This window comes from Pituophis catenifer, unplaced genomic scaffold (assembly GCF_029215685.1).
Source record: "Pituophis catenifer annectens isolate HBS135680 unplaced genomic scaffold, rPitCat1.0.hap2 SCAF_2, whole genome shotgun sequence".
Taxonomy (NCBI): Eukaryota; Metazoa; Chordata; class Lepidosauria; order Squamata; family Colubridae; genus Pituophis; species Pituophis catenifer.
The window spans coordinates 225587015-225603732 of NW_027256882.1; the positions used below are offsets into that span (position 1 = coordinate 225587015).

A 16718-nucleotide genomic window follows, 5' to 3' on the forward strand; every position below is an offset into this window, starting at 1 on the left:
ATTCGCTGCAGATGCCGAAGCGAGCGAGGCGGCGGCGGCGGCGGCATCTCCGATGGGGAGCTCGTTCGGCAGGAAAGCTCGCCGCTCCCCGCCCGCCTCCTCGCCTCCCTTGCCGGCCCTATAGCCTCGGCCGCCTCGCTCGAGCCAAGCGGCTCCAGGCGCCCCGACCAGCAGCCGCCTCCGTTGCCCGCCGTCTGCGCCCGCCAGCCTCTCCCCGAGGCGGCATCCATGGCTGCTCCGCCCGGCCAGCTTCTGCAGTGCAGCGTCCGGCTGCTTCGCCTCAATGAGGAGCAGCTCCGGGAAGGGCTGCAGATCGCCCAGCCCGCCCAGAAAGCCCTCCGCCTGGAGCTTTGCGCGCGGGACGGAGGCGCCGAGGTGGCCGTGACAGACGGTTAAGTAAAGCCGAAGCGGCGCGGGCAGGTGTGGCCGGCCGGGGAAAGGGCGGGAGAGACGGGGCCGGCCGCCCGGGGACCCGAGCGTCCCGGAGAGAAAGCTTTCTTGGCCCGGGAGGAGAAGGAAAGGGAGAAGCAGCTCCGCGGAAAGTTTGGCGCTCTCGGCAGCCTTTGGGGAGCCGCTGCTTTGCCAGCCTCGCTTGTCCCGAGGAGCCTCTTCGCCTTTCTTAGGCTTGAATCCTAAAATGGCTCGGAGGGGCGGGGGGAGGCTCGGGAGGAGGCTAAGAGGCAGCAGCAGCAGCAGCAGCAGCCACCGGGTTTCTCTGCCCGGTCCCGGCGAGGGATTGCGGCTGCTGCTGCTTTCGCTTGAGCGCGATGGGGCAAATGGGGTCTGGCCGGTTTGGGGAATGCGGGCGAGGGCGACGTTGATTTGGGGGAGGTGATGGCGGGGAACTCGCGTGTGCGGGGTTTTCGGGTTCCCTGCCCCCCCTTCCTCCGAGTGCTCTGTGGGCTGATCGTGGGAACCGGTCTGTGGGGAAACCCTCACACCCGTAAATAATCTGTATTTTCCCCAAAGGTGCTTCCCCTCCCTCCTCCAAGAGACAACTTGGGACTTTCTGGTTTTTCTTTGAAGACATTTCGCTTCTCATCCAAGAAGCTTCTTCAGCTCTGGCTGGGTGATGAGGAAGTTTCCTCACCCTCCAGCCAGAGCTGAAGGAGCTTCTTGGATGAAGTTTCCTCACCATCCAGCCAGAGTTGAAGGAGCTTCTTGGATGAAGTTTCCTCACCATCCAGCCAGAGCTGAAGGAGCTTCTTGGATGAAGTTTCCTCACCATCCAGCCAGAGCTGAAGGAGCTTCTTGGATGAAGTTTCCTCACCATCCAGCCAGAGCTGAAGGAGCTTCTTGGATGAAGTTTCCTCACCATCCAGCCAGAGCTGAAGGAGCTTCTTGGATGAAGTTTCCTCACCATCCAGTCAGAGCTGAAGGAGCTTCTTAGATGAAGTTTCCTCACCCTCCAGCCAGAGCTGAAGGAGCTTCTTGGATGAAGTTTCCTCACCATCCAGCCAGAGTTGAAGGAGCTTCTTGGATGAAGTTTCCTCACCATCCAGCCAGAGTTGAAGGAGCTTCTTGGATGAAGTTTCCTCACCATCCAGCCAGAGCTGAAGGAGCTTCTTGGATGAAGTTTCCTCACCATCCAGCCAGAGCTGAAGGAGCTTCTTGGATGAAGTTTCCTCACCATCCAGCCAGAGCTGAAGGAGCTTCTTGGATGAAGTTTCCTCACCATCCAGTCAGAGCTGAAGGAGCTTCTTAGATGAAGTTTCCTCACCATCCAGCCAGAGCTGAAGGAGCTTCTTGGATGAAGTTTCCTCACCCTCCAGCCAGAGCTGAAGGAGCTTCTTGGATGAAGTTTCCTCACCATCCAGCCAGAGTTGAAGGAGCTTCTTGGATGAAGTTTCCTCACCATCCAGCTAGAGTTGAAGGAGCTTCTTGGATGAAGTTTCCTCACCATCCAGTCAGAGCTGAAGGAGCTTCTTGGATGAGAAGCAAAACCTCATCAAAGAAAAACAAAGCCCAATTGCCTCTTGGGGGGAAAAAAAAGGACCTTTGGGATAACCATGACCTGGATGACTGAGAATTTCCATAGACATCTGTATTTGTGTTTGTTTCACGTGAGAATGTATAGAAAGAGAGATGCTGGAACACACACTGGTTTGTGGCTGAAGAGTTGGGCAGACATTCTTCAAAGTTTTTAATTTTAATTATTCTAGATTTGTAAAAAGTTGCCGGGATTTTCCTAAGACCTTTGTTGTGTTGTGTATACTCGGACTTCCCAACTATTCTTTTTTTTTTTGCACTTTGCGGAGTAAAATAAATGGTATAGCACAAAACAAAGGAGGATGGGATGCCTTGCTTTGTCCAATCTGTGGTCCTTGTCATCTCTTATCTTGTTTTCCCCTCTGTTAATTGGTTTTGTGGTAATTGCCTTGCTTTGGTTATTATGAGGTACCCAGTATCAATGGGAGTCAGGCAGCATGCTAGTTTGATTAATAAATAAACAGATACAATATGGAAGATGGTACTTTGTAGCTCTTCTTAATCCCATGGTTGCTGCCATGGAATTGTTGCAACTTCTCAACTCTTAGATGTGTATCCTTTTTAAATGAACTGAAAAAATAAACTATATAGTATGTATGCAGGTCTTATTTTTTTCTTTGTGTTGCAGATATTCGAGGGTTGAACCCTAACATGTAAAGTTCTAGGAAGCAAATGGAGCTGCTGACTTAAACTCCGATGCGCTTGAACTTTCAATGTGTTCAAATTAGACACCAACTCCTAATTAAGCTTTGAAATGTAAAAATTGTTTATGAAAGGCATGGCAGTTGTTTAGGTCAGACTTGCATTTAATTCTAATGTCTCATAACTATTTGGTTATACCTATTCCAGTAGTAAGCAAACAGAACAACCAGCCAGAGAAGTCACCCACATATTCCCGAACCATGCCAATTACGGTATTCTTTAAGGACACATCCTCATGATGTTCCTTCTCATCCAAAGCCCACAGCTGAGGCCACCTAACTTTGTAGTTATCTGAGCCAGAGTTAAAGTGTTTTCCATCTTCTGATGACACAGACTGCACAATTACGCACAATTTGTGGTGCTTTAGCAGCTACTATAGAAGCATTGACCACAGCTAGAATTGATCCAACTCTCATTTGCTGCTTTTGGCTGCTACTGGTACAAGCAGATCCTTTACCTCCAGTCCCTAGGAACTTCCTTCCATGGCCATTTTCATTTGGGAAGCAGGAATGATCAGGTCCAAGGTATTGATGGAATTATAGGTCTGGAAGGGACTTTGATGGTCTATTAATCCAACAACACTCTTATCTATACAGATGTAGCGCTCTAATATGAAACAGATAGACATATACTTTTAAAATGTTCTGGCTGACTTGTAGCCTGCAGTGATACTGAATAACAGGGTCATCCTCTATCCATCACTGGCTAATAGTTCCCAGTCACTTGTTTTAGGGCAGAAAGAGAGAGAGACAAGCAAGAGACAGGGAGAAAGCATGAGAGAGCAAACAGAAAAGCAGTGAAAGTGTGTGAGAAGGAAGAAGTGAGAAGGAAGAACCATGGCGAAAGAGGAGCGTGTGCGTGGAAAAAAGTGACATAAGGATGAGCAAGAAAAAAAAGATGAGAGAGGATAAATACAAGTAGTCCTCAACTTACAACAGCTTGTTAATTGACTCTTCACAGTTACCACGGCACTAAAACATGTGACTTATGAACATTTTTCAGTTAGATCTATGTAGCATCCCCATGATCATGTGATCAAAATTCAAACACTTGGCAATTGGCTCATATTTATGACAATTGCAGTGTCATGTCATCACGTTTTGTGATCTTCTGACAAGCAAAATCAATGGGGAAGCCAGGTTCACTTGACAACCAGGTTACTAATTTATCAACTGCAGTGATTCATTTAATAACCATGGCAAGAAAGGTCATAAAAGAGGGCAATATCTCACTTAACAACAGAAATGTTGGGCTCAATTGTGGTCATATCTTGAGGACTATACATTGTACATTGATATCAGGAGACACTGTATCTATTTCTGTTCTACTGTATTAAAACTCATTAGACGGGGCCTGGTGGCTCAGCTGACTGATAGCATTGTGATTAACACCAGCTGTCTGCAATTAGTGGAAGTTCGAATCTCACCAGGCTCAAGGTTGACTCAGCCTTCCAAATTGAGGACCCAGTTTGTGGGGGCAATAAGCTGACTTTATAAATATACAAAAGTATGAAGGCTATTGCTTAACGCATTGTAATCCGCCCTGAGTCTCCGGAGAAGGGCGGCATATAAATCAAATTAAAAAAAAAAAAGATATGAGTAACCAGATGTTATTCCATGGGGTTCTAACCCTCTATTGGGAATCGAACTCACTGTCCTGCACACTTTAAGGTGCATTAACCAATTGTGGTCATAGGTTGAGGACTATCTGTAAGAGAATCCATGGATAATATGTGGGTTGGGTAAGGGCTATAGTGTCTTGATCTCTGAGTCAGTGAGGATTTTCCAGGAACCAGGAGAGCTGAAAAGTCTCCATCTACTCTTGTGAATCAGATTAAGGCAGATAAATATACTTACGAATACAGTTCTGGGTTTCTGTTGGAACTTACCTCCTACCCAGTCCAGTTCATCCCAAAGCATTACAACAAGCACGTATAATATTTTTTCCTGCTAGTAGGAAATCACCTACTGCTTTCCTTAACTTTCTCCACATTGAGGACAGGATCACCCTCATTGGCCTTGCAATTAAGGCACAACAGGGAACAGAACAAATTATGCTGGCAGACTTTGTGCCACCTGGAGGAAAGTTAAACTGCCTATCTGGATGTGGCCATACTGCTCTGTTGAGGATATCCATTTGTCTCTGAAGCAGAGAACAATACGAAGGCAAACAGGGCCCACATGTTGCTATATTTTTCATTTAGTATCTGCTACCTGAGGGGACAATAGCTGAATCAATTCCCCACATAAGCTGTTCCTGCAATTTGTAAAAATTATCTTCATTTTTTTTTCCTGTAATGTGTGTGGTTTTTCCCCACTGTGGTCTGCAATCGACTGAAGGTTAATAGAAATGAGATCGGGCTCTCACATTAGCAGATGAGAAGCCTAGATTTATTGCTTTCGCCATAGTATTTGCAAGAGGTATAGCCTATTTATTTCTAGGGTCAGCTCAGACATTATGAACAACAAATCAATAAAATGAACTAACATGTAACCAACTACAATGTCCATAATTTCTTAGCTGACCCTGAAACACTAGGAGTGCTTTTAAAAGGCTTCAGGCACAGGTAGTCCTCAACTTACGACCACAATTGATCCCAAAATTTCTGTTGTTAAATGAGTTTTGCCCCATTTTATGCCTTTTCTTGCCATAGTTGTTAAGTGAATCACTGCAATTGTTAAGTTAGTGACACGGTTGTTAAGTGAATCTGGCTTCCCTATTGAATTTGCTTGCCAGAAGGTCGCAAAAGGTGATCACATGACCCCGGGACATTGCAATCGCCATAAATATGAACTAGTTGCCAAGCATCCGGATTTTGATCATGTGACCATGGAAATGCTGCAACGGTCATAAGTGTGAAAAATAGTCATAAGTCACTTTTTTCAATAATGATGTAATTATGAACGGTCACTAAACAAACTTGTAAATCGAGGACTGCCTGTATTCCAATACACAAATCTGTAAAGACTGAATTATAGACTCAGTTTATGGGTTACCTGCTTCAAATTGAAATCCAAACAGGTGCTTTGGAGCATGTAAATCCAAAATTAGTACCTATTTGCAGTTCTTTAAAGCAGCAGTGACCTTTCCTGAGATACTACTGTTGCCATCTATAGCTGCCTCACAATTGTGGGAAAAGACAACTGCTTTATGGATTCCAAAACACCTGTTTGAATTGAAGTCAGAATATTATATCTTCTTTCTGTTTACCTTTGTCTACTTGATCCAGAAGTAAATTAGAGATGCCTCCAGTCAGCCAGATGTCTGTATCACTGTACAATATATTTTATTTCAAATCCTCAAGTGTTAAAATTATATTAGTTTTCTAATGTTATTGTTGCCTTTGCTCTTCAGTAAAATAAGTTAGCAGCAAAATGTGAACATGGGTAATGAAGGAAGGCAGTTACATCTGAATGGTACAGCAAAACCTGGTTTACTTTAAGGGAGAAATGAATTTGTGGCTGGTACAATCTTCCTCTCCAATTTTCTTGCCCTATAAGAATCATGTTAGATAGAACGGACTGCTGTTATGCAAACATTTCAAAAGCTTTTCTTTAAAAAAAAATTCTATATATACCACGCTGGAGCTAAAAATATTTATAGAAGTGGAAAATCTTTTTTTAAGGAAATGGGGGAATATTATCCTTTTAATTTATTTTTATGTATTTTTATTAATTATGGAGATTTATCAGGATAAACATCTGCTCTCTCTGAATCTCATCCCTAAAGAAGATCCTTCTGACATATTGAAAATATAACAATAATGCAAAATTATACTCTCATGTCATATTTAAAAATGCAGTGATCTGATTATTGTTCTACTGCCTACTGAAACAACAATTCATTTAGTGACTTTTCAAAGTTACAGTGGCACTGAAAAATGTGACTTATGTCTGCTTTTCACACTTATGACCATTACAGCATCCTCATGGTCCCATGATCAAAATTCAGATGCTTGGCAACTGACTCATTTTTAGGATGGTTGTAGTGTCCCAGGATCATGTGATCAACTTTTGCAACCTTCTGATCAGCAAAATGGGGAAGCCAGATTGACTTTACAAATGTGTTACTAATTTAACAACTGTGGTGATTCATTTAACACCTGTGGCAAGAAAGGTTGTAAAATGGGGCAAAACTCACTTAACAACTATCTTCTTAGCAACATAAATTTTGGGTTTAATTGTTGTTGTAAGTCAAAGACTACCAGCATTAATTCAAAGTGGATATGTGCTCTTTGGAAAGCTGTTTACAAATGATAGCAGCTTGTACTAATTACATGTCAGGGTATAAATTCCGCAATAAATATTTTCAATGGGGTTATAAAATTAAATATTGAAATAATACTTTTAATAGCAATAAATAAAAACACTGATGCAGCATCTGCTGTTTATTGATGCAGTGATGAACTAGCTGAGTTTATTTTATAACTCTTAAGCCACCTGCGTATATTTTTTCAGACAAGTTTATGTGGCCTACAGGAATTGTTCCTCCTTTAGATCTCACCTCTGGAACTAATGACTAATGACTTTTTCCAGCTGTCGGTCCAGCTGACTTTTTCCAGTCAGTAACAATCTCAATTTTGGATTAATCCTGAAGAGCACATTGCAAGTACTGGTCAAAATACAGACTCTGGATGCCATAAAACAAAATTTCAAAATAGTACACGGGAAACGGGATCTATATCCAGTTCACATATATCATATACCCAAAGGGACTTCCAGTAAAATTTTGGTTTACGAATAGAAAAAACTTCTGAAAATGGCTGAAAGATATCCTGGTCAGACTATTATATAGAAAATTCCCATGATTACATACATGGTGTCCCAATATTTTACTGCAGCTCTTAACCAGTGCTGGAGAGATGGGCACCACACACATAGACAAACATATCCATGTACTTGAGGATAAGCCCTTCCACAAATAAGCTAACCCTCAATTTTTGAACAAAAATATCATAAAAGTATACTGCCCATGAAAAAGCTGACCTCAATATCCCGTGAAAGCTTAGGATGAAGGTATGATAATGTAAAACATGTTGCCCTCTCTTCCCCCAAGGTTCCTGTAGCAGTATTACTTTTACTTACCGATTTGCCTAAAGCCATCCTTGAGTATTTGCCTGAGTTGAGTACTGAAAAAAATGTCCCGGGCACAGATCCAGTATATTAGCCACTGAACCATGCCGCTAGAAAATAATGAAACAGAATGCAGCTGGGATTTAGGCCATCTTCTGTTTGCTGTGCACTAAGTATGCAGTTCACAGATGCTGAGAAGAATGATGTTATCTCTGTGTATCTTAGAAAACTAATGCCAAATTTTCTATGGCTTTTGGAAAAAAGACTGCTGCTATTGTGTGTTGATGAATAGAGAACATGGGGAGTCCTTAAGGATGGTGATGCATTTCACAAAAGTAAATATTGAGCCCTGCCTTCTATCCTGAATCCATAGAGGTTGTGGGATTTTTTAAAAAACAAATGAAGACTTTCTTTTAAATGTTTGTTAGAAAAAGGAGATGCTGATTGAGAGAGTTCTGTGACCAATAAAAGCCAGAAGAATGAGATTAAAGTATAATTTCGACTCGTTGTATGTCTGTATTGCAAAATATATTTGGGGTCCTTATTGATGGAGTCCCTGTTTGGGCAAATATGTGGCACCTATTTTTATTTGTCTAGTTAGTGGGTAATTTCTTTTCTTTCTTTCTGACATCTTTTCTGTGCTGCATCTGAAACTTTTTTCCCCAAATTTTCTATTTCAGCATTCAGATTATGAGATTTGTTGCTCAGATCAAATGGCTATAGTCACAAGGAATGTTTGCTAGCAAGATAATGGCTTTTGTGTTGTTGCTGTTTTTGTGCTGTTGTTATAAATGGATTTTGCCAGCAGATTCGAAGGGACTACAAACCGTGTTTGTAGCTGACAATGTTATTGGTTCAAAAGCCATTAATCAGAGGCTTGGTTGCCTGACATAACACAGGCTAAGTAGGAGTCTTCCAATCCACACCACTGGTTTTTCAAAGTTTCTTACTCTGAGAAATAATTCTGCTCCAAAAGTCCAATAAGAATATCCTCACGTCTCCTGTTGAGTCCCTGTTTGCTGTATAAGATCATAGGATATTTGCTGCCGTGTCCATTCTTTTAATCTTGGTGTAAATAAAGTCAATTTACCCTGTGTGGAATATACCCTTTTACAGAATGTACCTTTGGAGATCCTTGTTGCTGTGATGATCACTTGCTGGAAAAGACAAGCTGTCTTCTTGGGGGGAAAAATGTCTGCTATTTCTGATGTTCTAACTGAAGAGCCGTATGGTTCCCCAGGAAACAACTCAAAAACACACACATGCAGAAATCTATTATAGGGTCAGTAAAATATTATGTTTCTCAGATTGTCACAGAGAGCCGCTCAGTTACAGATGTAGATCTTTTTTAACGGTCAACCACAATGAGCATGGAGAAATAGGTGAATAAAACTTCAGCGTATACTTTACAGTAGGTTGATTTAATAGAGCGTTCTCCTGAAGCGCTGAATATCTTTAATGTTTCATGGAGGCATTATTACCTTGTCTTCACTGCTAGCAGCAGACTTCTACATCAAAGTTTATAGTCTGTGAAAATGCTTCACTTTGGGACGTTAGCAGATGGAATGAATTAGTATCTTTGTTAAATGAAATCCAACTCCTTTTGATTCAAGAAAGCTAGAAATGATATTATTAAATGGGTGCATTTGTTTTCCTTCTCTTTTTTTATTACATCTTCTTTCCCTATCTTGCACTCAGAGTAGTCAAAGCAATAGATTGAGTAACTTCTCCAGTTTTAACTTCACGAAAGTTACCTGAGGAGGAGGAGGAAGTGACATGTCACTTTCCCTCAAGTGACATCGGTGTCTGCCTGACATCTGCACCAATCAATCAATCAATCAATCTATGTTCATCAGTAACACTCCTGGATAAATAACCTCTCTCACATCTCCCTCTTATGCAGGCTTCTTTCATTGTTTAAAAAATGAAATGTTTTCAGAAATCTGCCACTACTAGCTGAATTTTCTAGGAGATATTAAAGCAAGTAAAGTATCTTATTACCAGGAACACATAATCTTTTGAATTTTTTAAAAGTCTACATCTTCTGTAGACTTTGCTAGTGTAATAATCATCCACAGTGATATTACTATTGTTTCTCACCTTTTTTTAAAGCATTATTTTAATGCTTTCAACAGAATCATCTTCAGGAACATTAATTCCTCCATAGACATATGAATTATTTATATAAAGGTGCTGTGTTCCTTTTTGTTGGTCTTCCCAAAGGTGCTTTTTCAAGAGGCAACTGGATTTTCTGGTTTTTCTTTGAAGACATTGCCGGAAACATTTCATTTCACATCCAAGAACCTTCTTCAGCTCTGACTGGATGGTGGGGAATCATCACCATCTCACTGATGATGGTTCTTCAGTGAGATCCCCCACCACCATTAGCCATGGTACACAGTGGTTAGAATGCAGTATTGCAGGCTGACTCTGCTCAGTGTCATGTGTTTGATCCTGACTGGCTCAAGGTTGACTCAGCCTTCCATCCTGTTGGGGACAATATGTTGCCTCTAAACCACTTACAGGGTGCTGTAAGGCACTGTGATGCGGTATATAAGTCTTATTGTTATTGCTATTTCTATTATTATAATAATTATCAGTTTATCTTGGCCTATAATTGAATTTTGAGTTCACGGGGACTCTTTTATTACCTCATTTGATTTTGTAATTATTTTAAATCCTTTAAAAATAATATTTATCCTATACAGTGTTAGGAAGGTTTAGGAAACATATGTATCTTTAAAATGAAGTAAATAAAATAAGCTTTGTATCATAAAATTGAAAAGATTGGTCTCTTATTATCCATCTGGGCAGGCTGATAATAAAGTAATCAGTGAAGGTAAATGCACCACCCTCTTCATTCAATGGGAATTTTTCCAGAGTAAGACCAGTTTTACCTGCAAAAGTGAATAGCTCAGTTATCTTGTGTATTGCTATCCTGAGGCTCAATATAAAGTCCAAGTTAATTATATTGGATTAATATAGACAATTGCAGAATTATCCTTAATGGGTAAAATAAGGGAACCTTGTATATATCTGTATTTGACCTTAAGCTAGTACCTTTGCTTAGCTTTGCCTGAAATAAACAAATTACTCGACTGTGCGGCTTTGATGTATTTGACATCAGTGGCTATATAAATCAAAATTACAGCTAAGGCAATATTTGTTCTATGTGGCTTATAATATCTTATTTATTTATTCATTCATTCATTCATTCATTCATTCATTTATTTATTTTATTGGTTCCATTTATATGCAGCCCTTCTCCGGAGACTCAGGGCGGCTTACAATGTGTTTAAGCAAAAGCCTTCATACTTTTGTATATACTGCTTAGTAGGGCTTTCAGCCTCCCCTAAACGGTGTTCTTTTTTATACAAAGTCAGCTTATTGCCCCCACAATCTGGGTCCTCATTTTACCTACCTCGAAAGGATGGAAGGCTGAATCAACCTTGAGCCTGGTGAGATTTGAACTTGCAGTAATTGCAGACAGCTGGTGTTACTTAACAGTGCTTTAGTCTGCTGCGCCATCAAGGCTCCTTTTGACTAAGATTGTGTAGTATCAATGTAAAATATTAAGTTCCACAAGACTTTTGTCATTCTTCTAAAATTGTTCATTTTGAAAATACATATGAACAAACTGGAGAAGTTATAAATAAATATTTTTCAGGTAAAGAATCTGACAGTTTTGGCAGATTTCCAAAAAAAGTAGAGTTTTAATTTCAAATATCACTGAACTGTAAAAGGAAAGTTATGCACAACTTGTTCTTCAAGATTCTTGCATTTAGGGTTTGATTGCATGTATATTTTTGTACTTTATACTGGAAAAAAGCAGTCAATTTGAATTGTTGGAAAATATTTGAGGAAATCCACTTTATATCTTTCTGTATAGCTGTGTATACTTTTATAATGATTGTTCTGCTTTAGGAAACCTGCCATATATTTACAATATATATTAATACTTGCTTATGCATTAGCAGTCAGCAGCAATTTTAGTATCTACTGTTTGCAGCAATAGTAAAAAAAAAAATCTGTCAAATATGGTAGAAAGTCTAAAGACAGTTTTAAGAAGAAGTATGCTTTAAAATCTAGCAGAATGTGGAAAAGGGGACAGTTTGCCTTGAAGCACATGTCAGATGGATTATTCACTCACCCATAAGATAAGGATGTATTTTTATCCCAAAGTTCCTTTGTTTCTTTTGATAATATCATTTTATCTGATAAGGGTTTAATTTAGAATAAAAAGCCCATCCTAATTTTATCATAATTGTGATGTTTCTCGCAGCAAGAATTAGTCAGTAGAAAGGTTCTCCCAATTTCTATTCTATCCATTTTTGAGCCACATTTAGTACATAACACTTTTCCCACTTACACCCAACAAAATAACAAATGTAGCCTGGCAATATCGTTTTTTCTTCAGAGTCTCCATGATGTTGCTTTTATCTCTTTCCCAGGCCAGTGAGTGAAATGCTCTTAAAGTGTACTTAGCTGTACTATTGTTAAAATAGCAATCTCCCCTCCTACATCAGAGCATCCAACAACAGCTGAAAGATATGTAAAATGTTTACACTTTGGCATCTAGAACTTCGAAGTTGTTTCCGGCAATTTCAGATGATGTGGGTTTGGCTCTTGTGTCAGCTTCATCTGTTGTGAAGGAACGTAAGTCTGCCCTTAGGAATGGAGAAAGAACAAAAGAGCCATTAAGGTAGGACTTCCAGCAAAGATTACTCAGTCCTGGGGAAAGTGAGATGAAACTCAAAATAACCGCACCTTGATTTTGTTCAGCATAAGATGGGGCAGAGAGAAATTCTAAATAGCTTTCAAGATTCTGTTATTTTACCTTAACAATCAAGAGGATTCCTTGATTCCTGCCATGCCTGTTTTTTGACCTTGCCAATGTGAAAGGCTGATTAGTGTCATTCTGCTCTGGTCCTCTCAAGAATTGTGCTCTATCAGTGATCTTTTAGAACTGTATAGTTGCTCTGGAGTAGTATTGCAGATCTTTTATTCAATTGTTCTCACTGATTTAATAAAAGGTTGAAATAAAAATATTTTTCTCCTCTGGAAAGGTGGATCATATATACCATTCTGATAACATCTGTAAATTCTTTTTGCAAAGCACCAGGATCTGGCTATCTCCTAAAGTTAATGCACCTTAAAGTGTGCAGGACATTGAGTTCAATTCCCAATAGAAGGTTAGAATCCCATGTAATAACATCAGGTTACTCATGTCTAATGAGTTTTAATGCAGTAGGACAGAAATGGATGTAGTGTCTGCTGGTATCAATGTACAGGTAGTCCTCAACTTATGACCATAATTGAGTCCAAAATTTACATGGGTAAGTGAGAAATTTGTTAAGTGAACTTTGCCTCATTTTACGACTTTTCTTGCTACATTTTTAAAGTCACATTTATTAAGAATCACGGAAGTGGTTAAACTAGTAATACGGTTGTTAAGTGAATCTGGCTTCACCATTGACTTAGCTTATCAGAAGGTCACAAAAGGGGATCGCATGACTCTGGGACACTGCAAGCATCATAACTATGAGTCAGTTGCCAAGCGTCCGCATTTTGATCACGTGACCATGGGGAAGCTGCAACAATTGTAAGTGTGAAAAACAGTCATAACTGACTTTTTTCAGTGCCATTGTAACTTCGAATGGTCACTAAACAAACTATTGTAAGTCAAGGACTACCTGTACTGAAATAATGAAATAATGGAATGATGGGGGGAAACCCCTCCCACACTGGTTACCTATATAAAGACAGGAAATAAAAGGATGAGAATGTGCTCACTTTGTGATTCCATTTTTACAAAATGGAGCTACGGTAGTCTGGGTTGCTGGAGAAGGAACCTAGGAAGAAGTCTAAAGATGACGGACAATGCCTTGCAGCTAGCTCTGCCCTTTTCTTGCTGCAGCATCTCAATTGGCAGATTTTTCCTGCTGGCTGGAGACATGAAGGAGAGGGAGGACAGCAAAATTAGAAATCAACAAATCATTTTATCTTCACATGCGAAATCAAAACAGTGCCAATTAGCCACCTGTCATAACGGACTAGATAAGAATGAGGATAGCAAATGAATTCCTTAGTAGTTCATTAGTTCAAGGAAAAATGAATAGCACTTGGATAAGACAATGGGGAAATGCTGTTCTGAAGGAGGCAGTGAGTCACACATTATTAATTTGGGCAAAGTTCAGTTTTCATTTACTAAAAGAATTCCATCACACATGGAATGAAAGATAGAAGAATCAACCATTCCTCCTCTTTTAGGAGGCAGTACATTCAGAAAAAAATATCATTATTACTAATACATGGGTGAATGAAATGTACATAACCTGTTTTTCATTTCAAGTATTGCAATGCATATGTCAGCGTGAGATATTCCCAGATTCAGCAATGTGAAAATTAATTAGACAATCAGAAAGAAAATACAGAACCTTGGACAAGCCACTAGATGGGAGTGGTCTGGAATGCTGTCCCCAAATTTTAGAGTTGATTATGAGGGAGTTCAAAATAATCTTGGTCACAAGAAGATTTTAAAGACAAAAATGATGACATCATGAATATAGACTTAAGTATAAGGGAAGGTTTAAGCCTTCAGTTAAACACCCTATTTATAGAGAGCAAGATGGTAAACCTTAACACAACACAAAACCCCCTAGAAATAAAAACCCCAATGCAAATTCTGGAGTATCTATTTTACCGATTGCTACTTTCATCAAAGAAGGTTCTCAGTCATCCAGGTTGAATTGTCTGGAAGTTAAGTCACGGCAACTGGACTTATTTGTTGGTTTGAGACTTTTCGCTGCCCATCCAAGCAGCTTCTTCATCTGAACAAGTTGATTAAGGGAATCAGAATAGGCCGAGAATCGTTGGAATGTGTCTAAAATTCTTAGGGATTATTCCTTTACCAACCTCAGGGTTTTCCCTTCAAAGTGCTTGGCAATATATCAATGAAGATTCTTAATCATCCAAGGAGAGTTGTCTGCTAACATCTGCTAATATCATAAACCAACAAGAAAATAAGGGCAATTGCCATGACTCAATTTCCAGATATTGCTACTGTTCTGAAGCAAGTTGGGCTACAGCTTCTTCCAAGTGTTTTTCTGAGGCCATTGGAGAGGTGGAAATAGTCTTCCTCAATGCTCCCCTTTTTTCTTATTCCAGTTTTTATAATTCTTTAGCAGGAGACACAAGCTATCCCTACTGCTATCTTAGCACTAAAGCCATTAAAAAGTATCTAGTGGTATCATCAGAGCAAAGTTTGAACCATAAAGAATGATTTCAAATTTCAAGTTCATCCATATATCCTGTGACCAACAGATGTATTTAGAAGCAACGTTTGTATTCCATTACATTGGTAATAACTAAAGGCTTCAAGCCCTCTTTTCATATGTGTGATGGAGTAGGGAAAGCCCTCTTAATATAAGTGCTTTAAGGTTTTATGTATACTTACGTTGCCATAGCTTTATCACGGGGGAACTGTAACTAGCTTTTTAAAAAAAGATTTATTAGTGCAGTAAATATTGTAAAAGTTGAGACCTGAAAGAATTAAAGAGACCCTAAATCTGATCTGTCAATCAAAACTCACTTGGCAATATAAGCAGGGAATAAAACCATGGGAAAATCAAACACAATTCAGCCAATCAGGATTGGAAAAAACATCCCCTTTTGGGTAAGCTTTTAGAAAGAGGTAGGAGCAGCTCCATTTTGTCTTTATTTCTTTTTTTTTCTCTCATGAAAGGAATTGGACATTGGTCTGGCTCCAAGCCAAGTAAGCAAAATTCCAAATCCCTAAGCATCTTAGGTGAGAAATTCAAGAAAAATACAGCAATATAGGGAAGACTGAAGCTAGATGTACATTATAATTTTGGATTGCATTTGAGCTGTGTGCCTTAGTTACATCTTGTCTACTTATTTGTGCATGTGCATATATTACCTTTCTTAAGGAACAAGTATCTATGTAAACCCCCCCAAAGTCAAAATGTTATTTACTTCCCTTTCTTCCAATGCCTTTCAGATTCCATTTATTCATTTAATCTTGATAGACACAATAAAGAATTGCATTTCTTAAAAAATGAGCACACTCATTCTGATATAGAGCTTAATCATTCCATCACCCTGTCATTCTGAAAGGAGGAAACTCCAATCCCAACAAAATTGGCAAACTACTGCATATAAACACCAGGAAACCCCACACTCACTTGCACTGATGTTACCTAGTTGGGTAATAAAATGTCTACAAGCAAGCATCCATTGTCAGAGATTACCAAGTGCTCCACGGTCATCATTTTGCCTGCTTAGTTAGCTAAAGAGAAAAGCAGGGCAAGAGGTCTGCCAATTTCCTCCTCCCAAGAAAACCAGTGCAAAAACAATTATTCTTTGGAGTATTAAATAGATAGTGACAGCCAAGTGCAAAAGCTTTCCCCAGAACTGTGGCAGGGTTCATGTGAGGGTCTAGATGGAGATTCCAAGAACTCCTTCATGGGAGTCAGTCCACCAATGTTGTGCGTGCACTTCTGTAAGCAAACGTGGTTACAACTGTGGCTGTATAAAAGAATATTTTATAATCTTTTTCCTGGAGATTCTGTGGGGCTTATTTTTGAATAGACATGATAGCATTACACTGTAAATTATCATTGAAGCACCTTGATTGCAAGGCTTAATTAGATGAATTTTTGAAATGCTTTCTATTTTTTTTTTCCTGAGAAGTGATAGCATGTTGACTGAGCAATGATTAATCAAAGGAATTAAAGAACAAGAAATGATAATTCTGTTATTGGAAAATATCAAATCTGAAAGAAAAATCACTTACGTGATCATTTTTAAGTTTATCCATTTTCATAATTTGCTATTAAAAAATGAAAACTGTTGTAATTACATAAAAATTACAAAGGGAAGAAATTATACTAATTTCGTTTAGAAATAAAGGAGTTCTATACTAAATATTTATAT

At 39.4% G+C, this 16718-nt stretch overlaps 1 protein-coding gene across 1 annotated transcript in view; it reads left to right on the forward strand.

Moving 5' to 3' along the window:
• The first annotated feature begins 228 nt into the window (after positions 1–228).
• LOC139311195 (histone-arginine methyltransferase CARM1-like) overlaps positions 229–16718 on the forward strand; it is a 54252-nt gene continuing 37762 nt past the window's right edge. Inside the window, exon 1 of the mRNA XM_070935569.1 lies at positions 229–391. Within this exon, the coding sequence (XP_070791670.1) occupies positions 229–391 (163 nt within the window). The remainder of the gene's footprint in view (positions 392–16718) is intronic.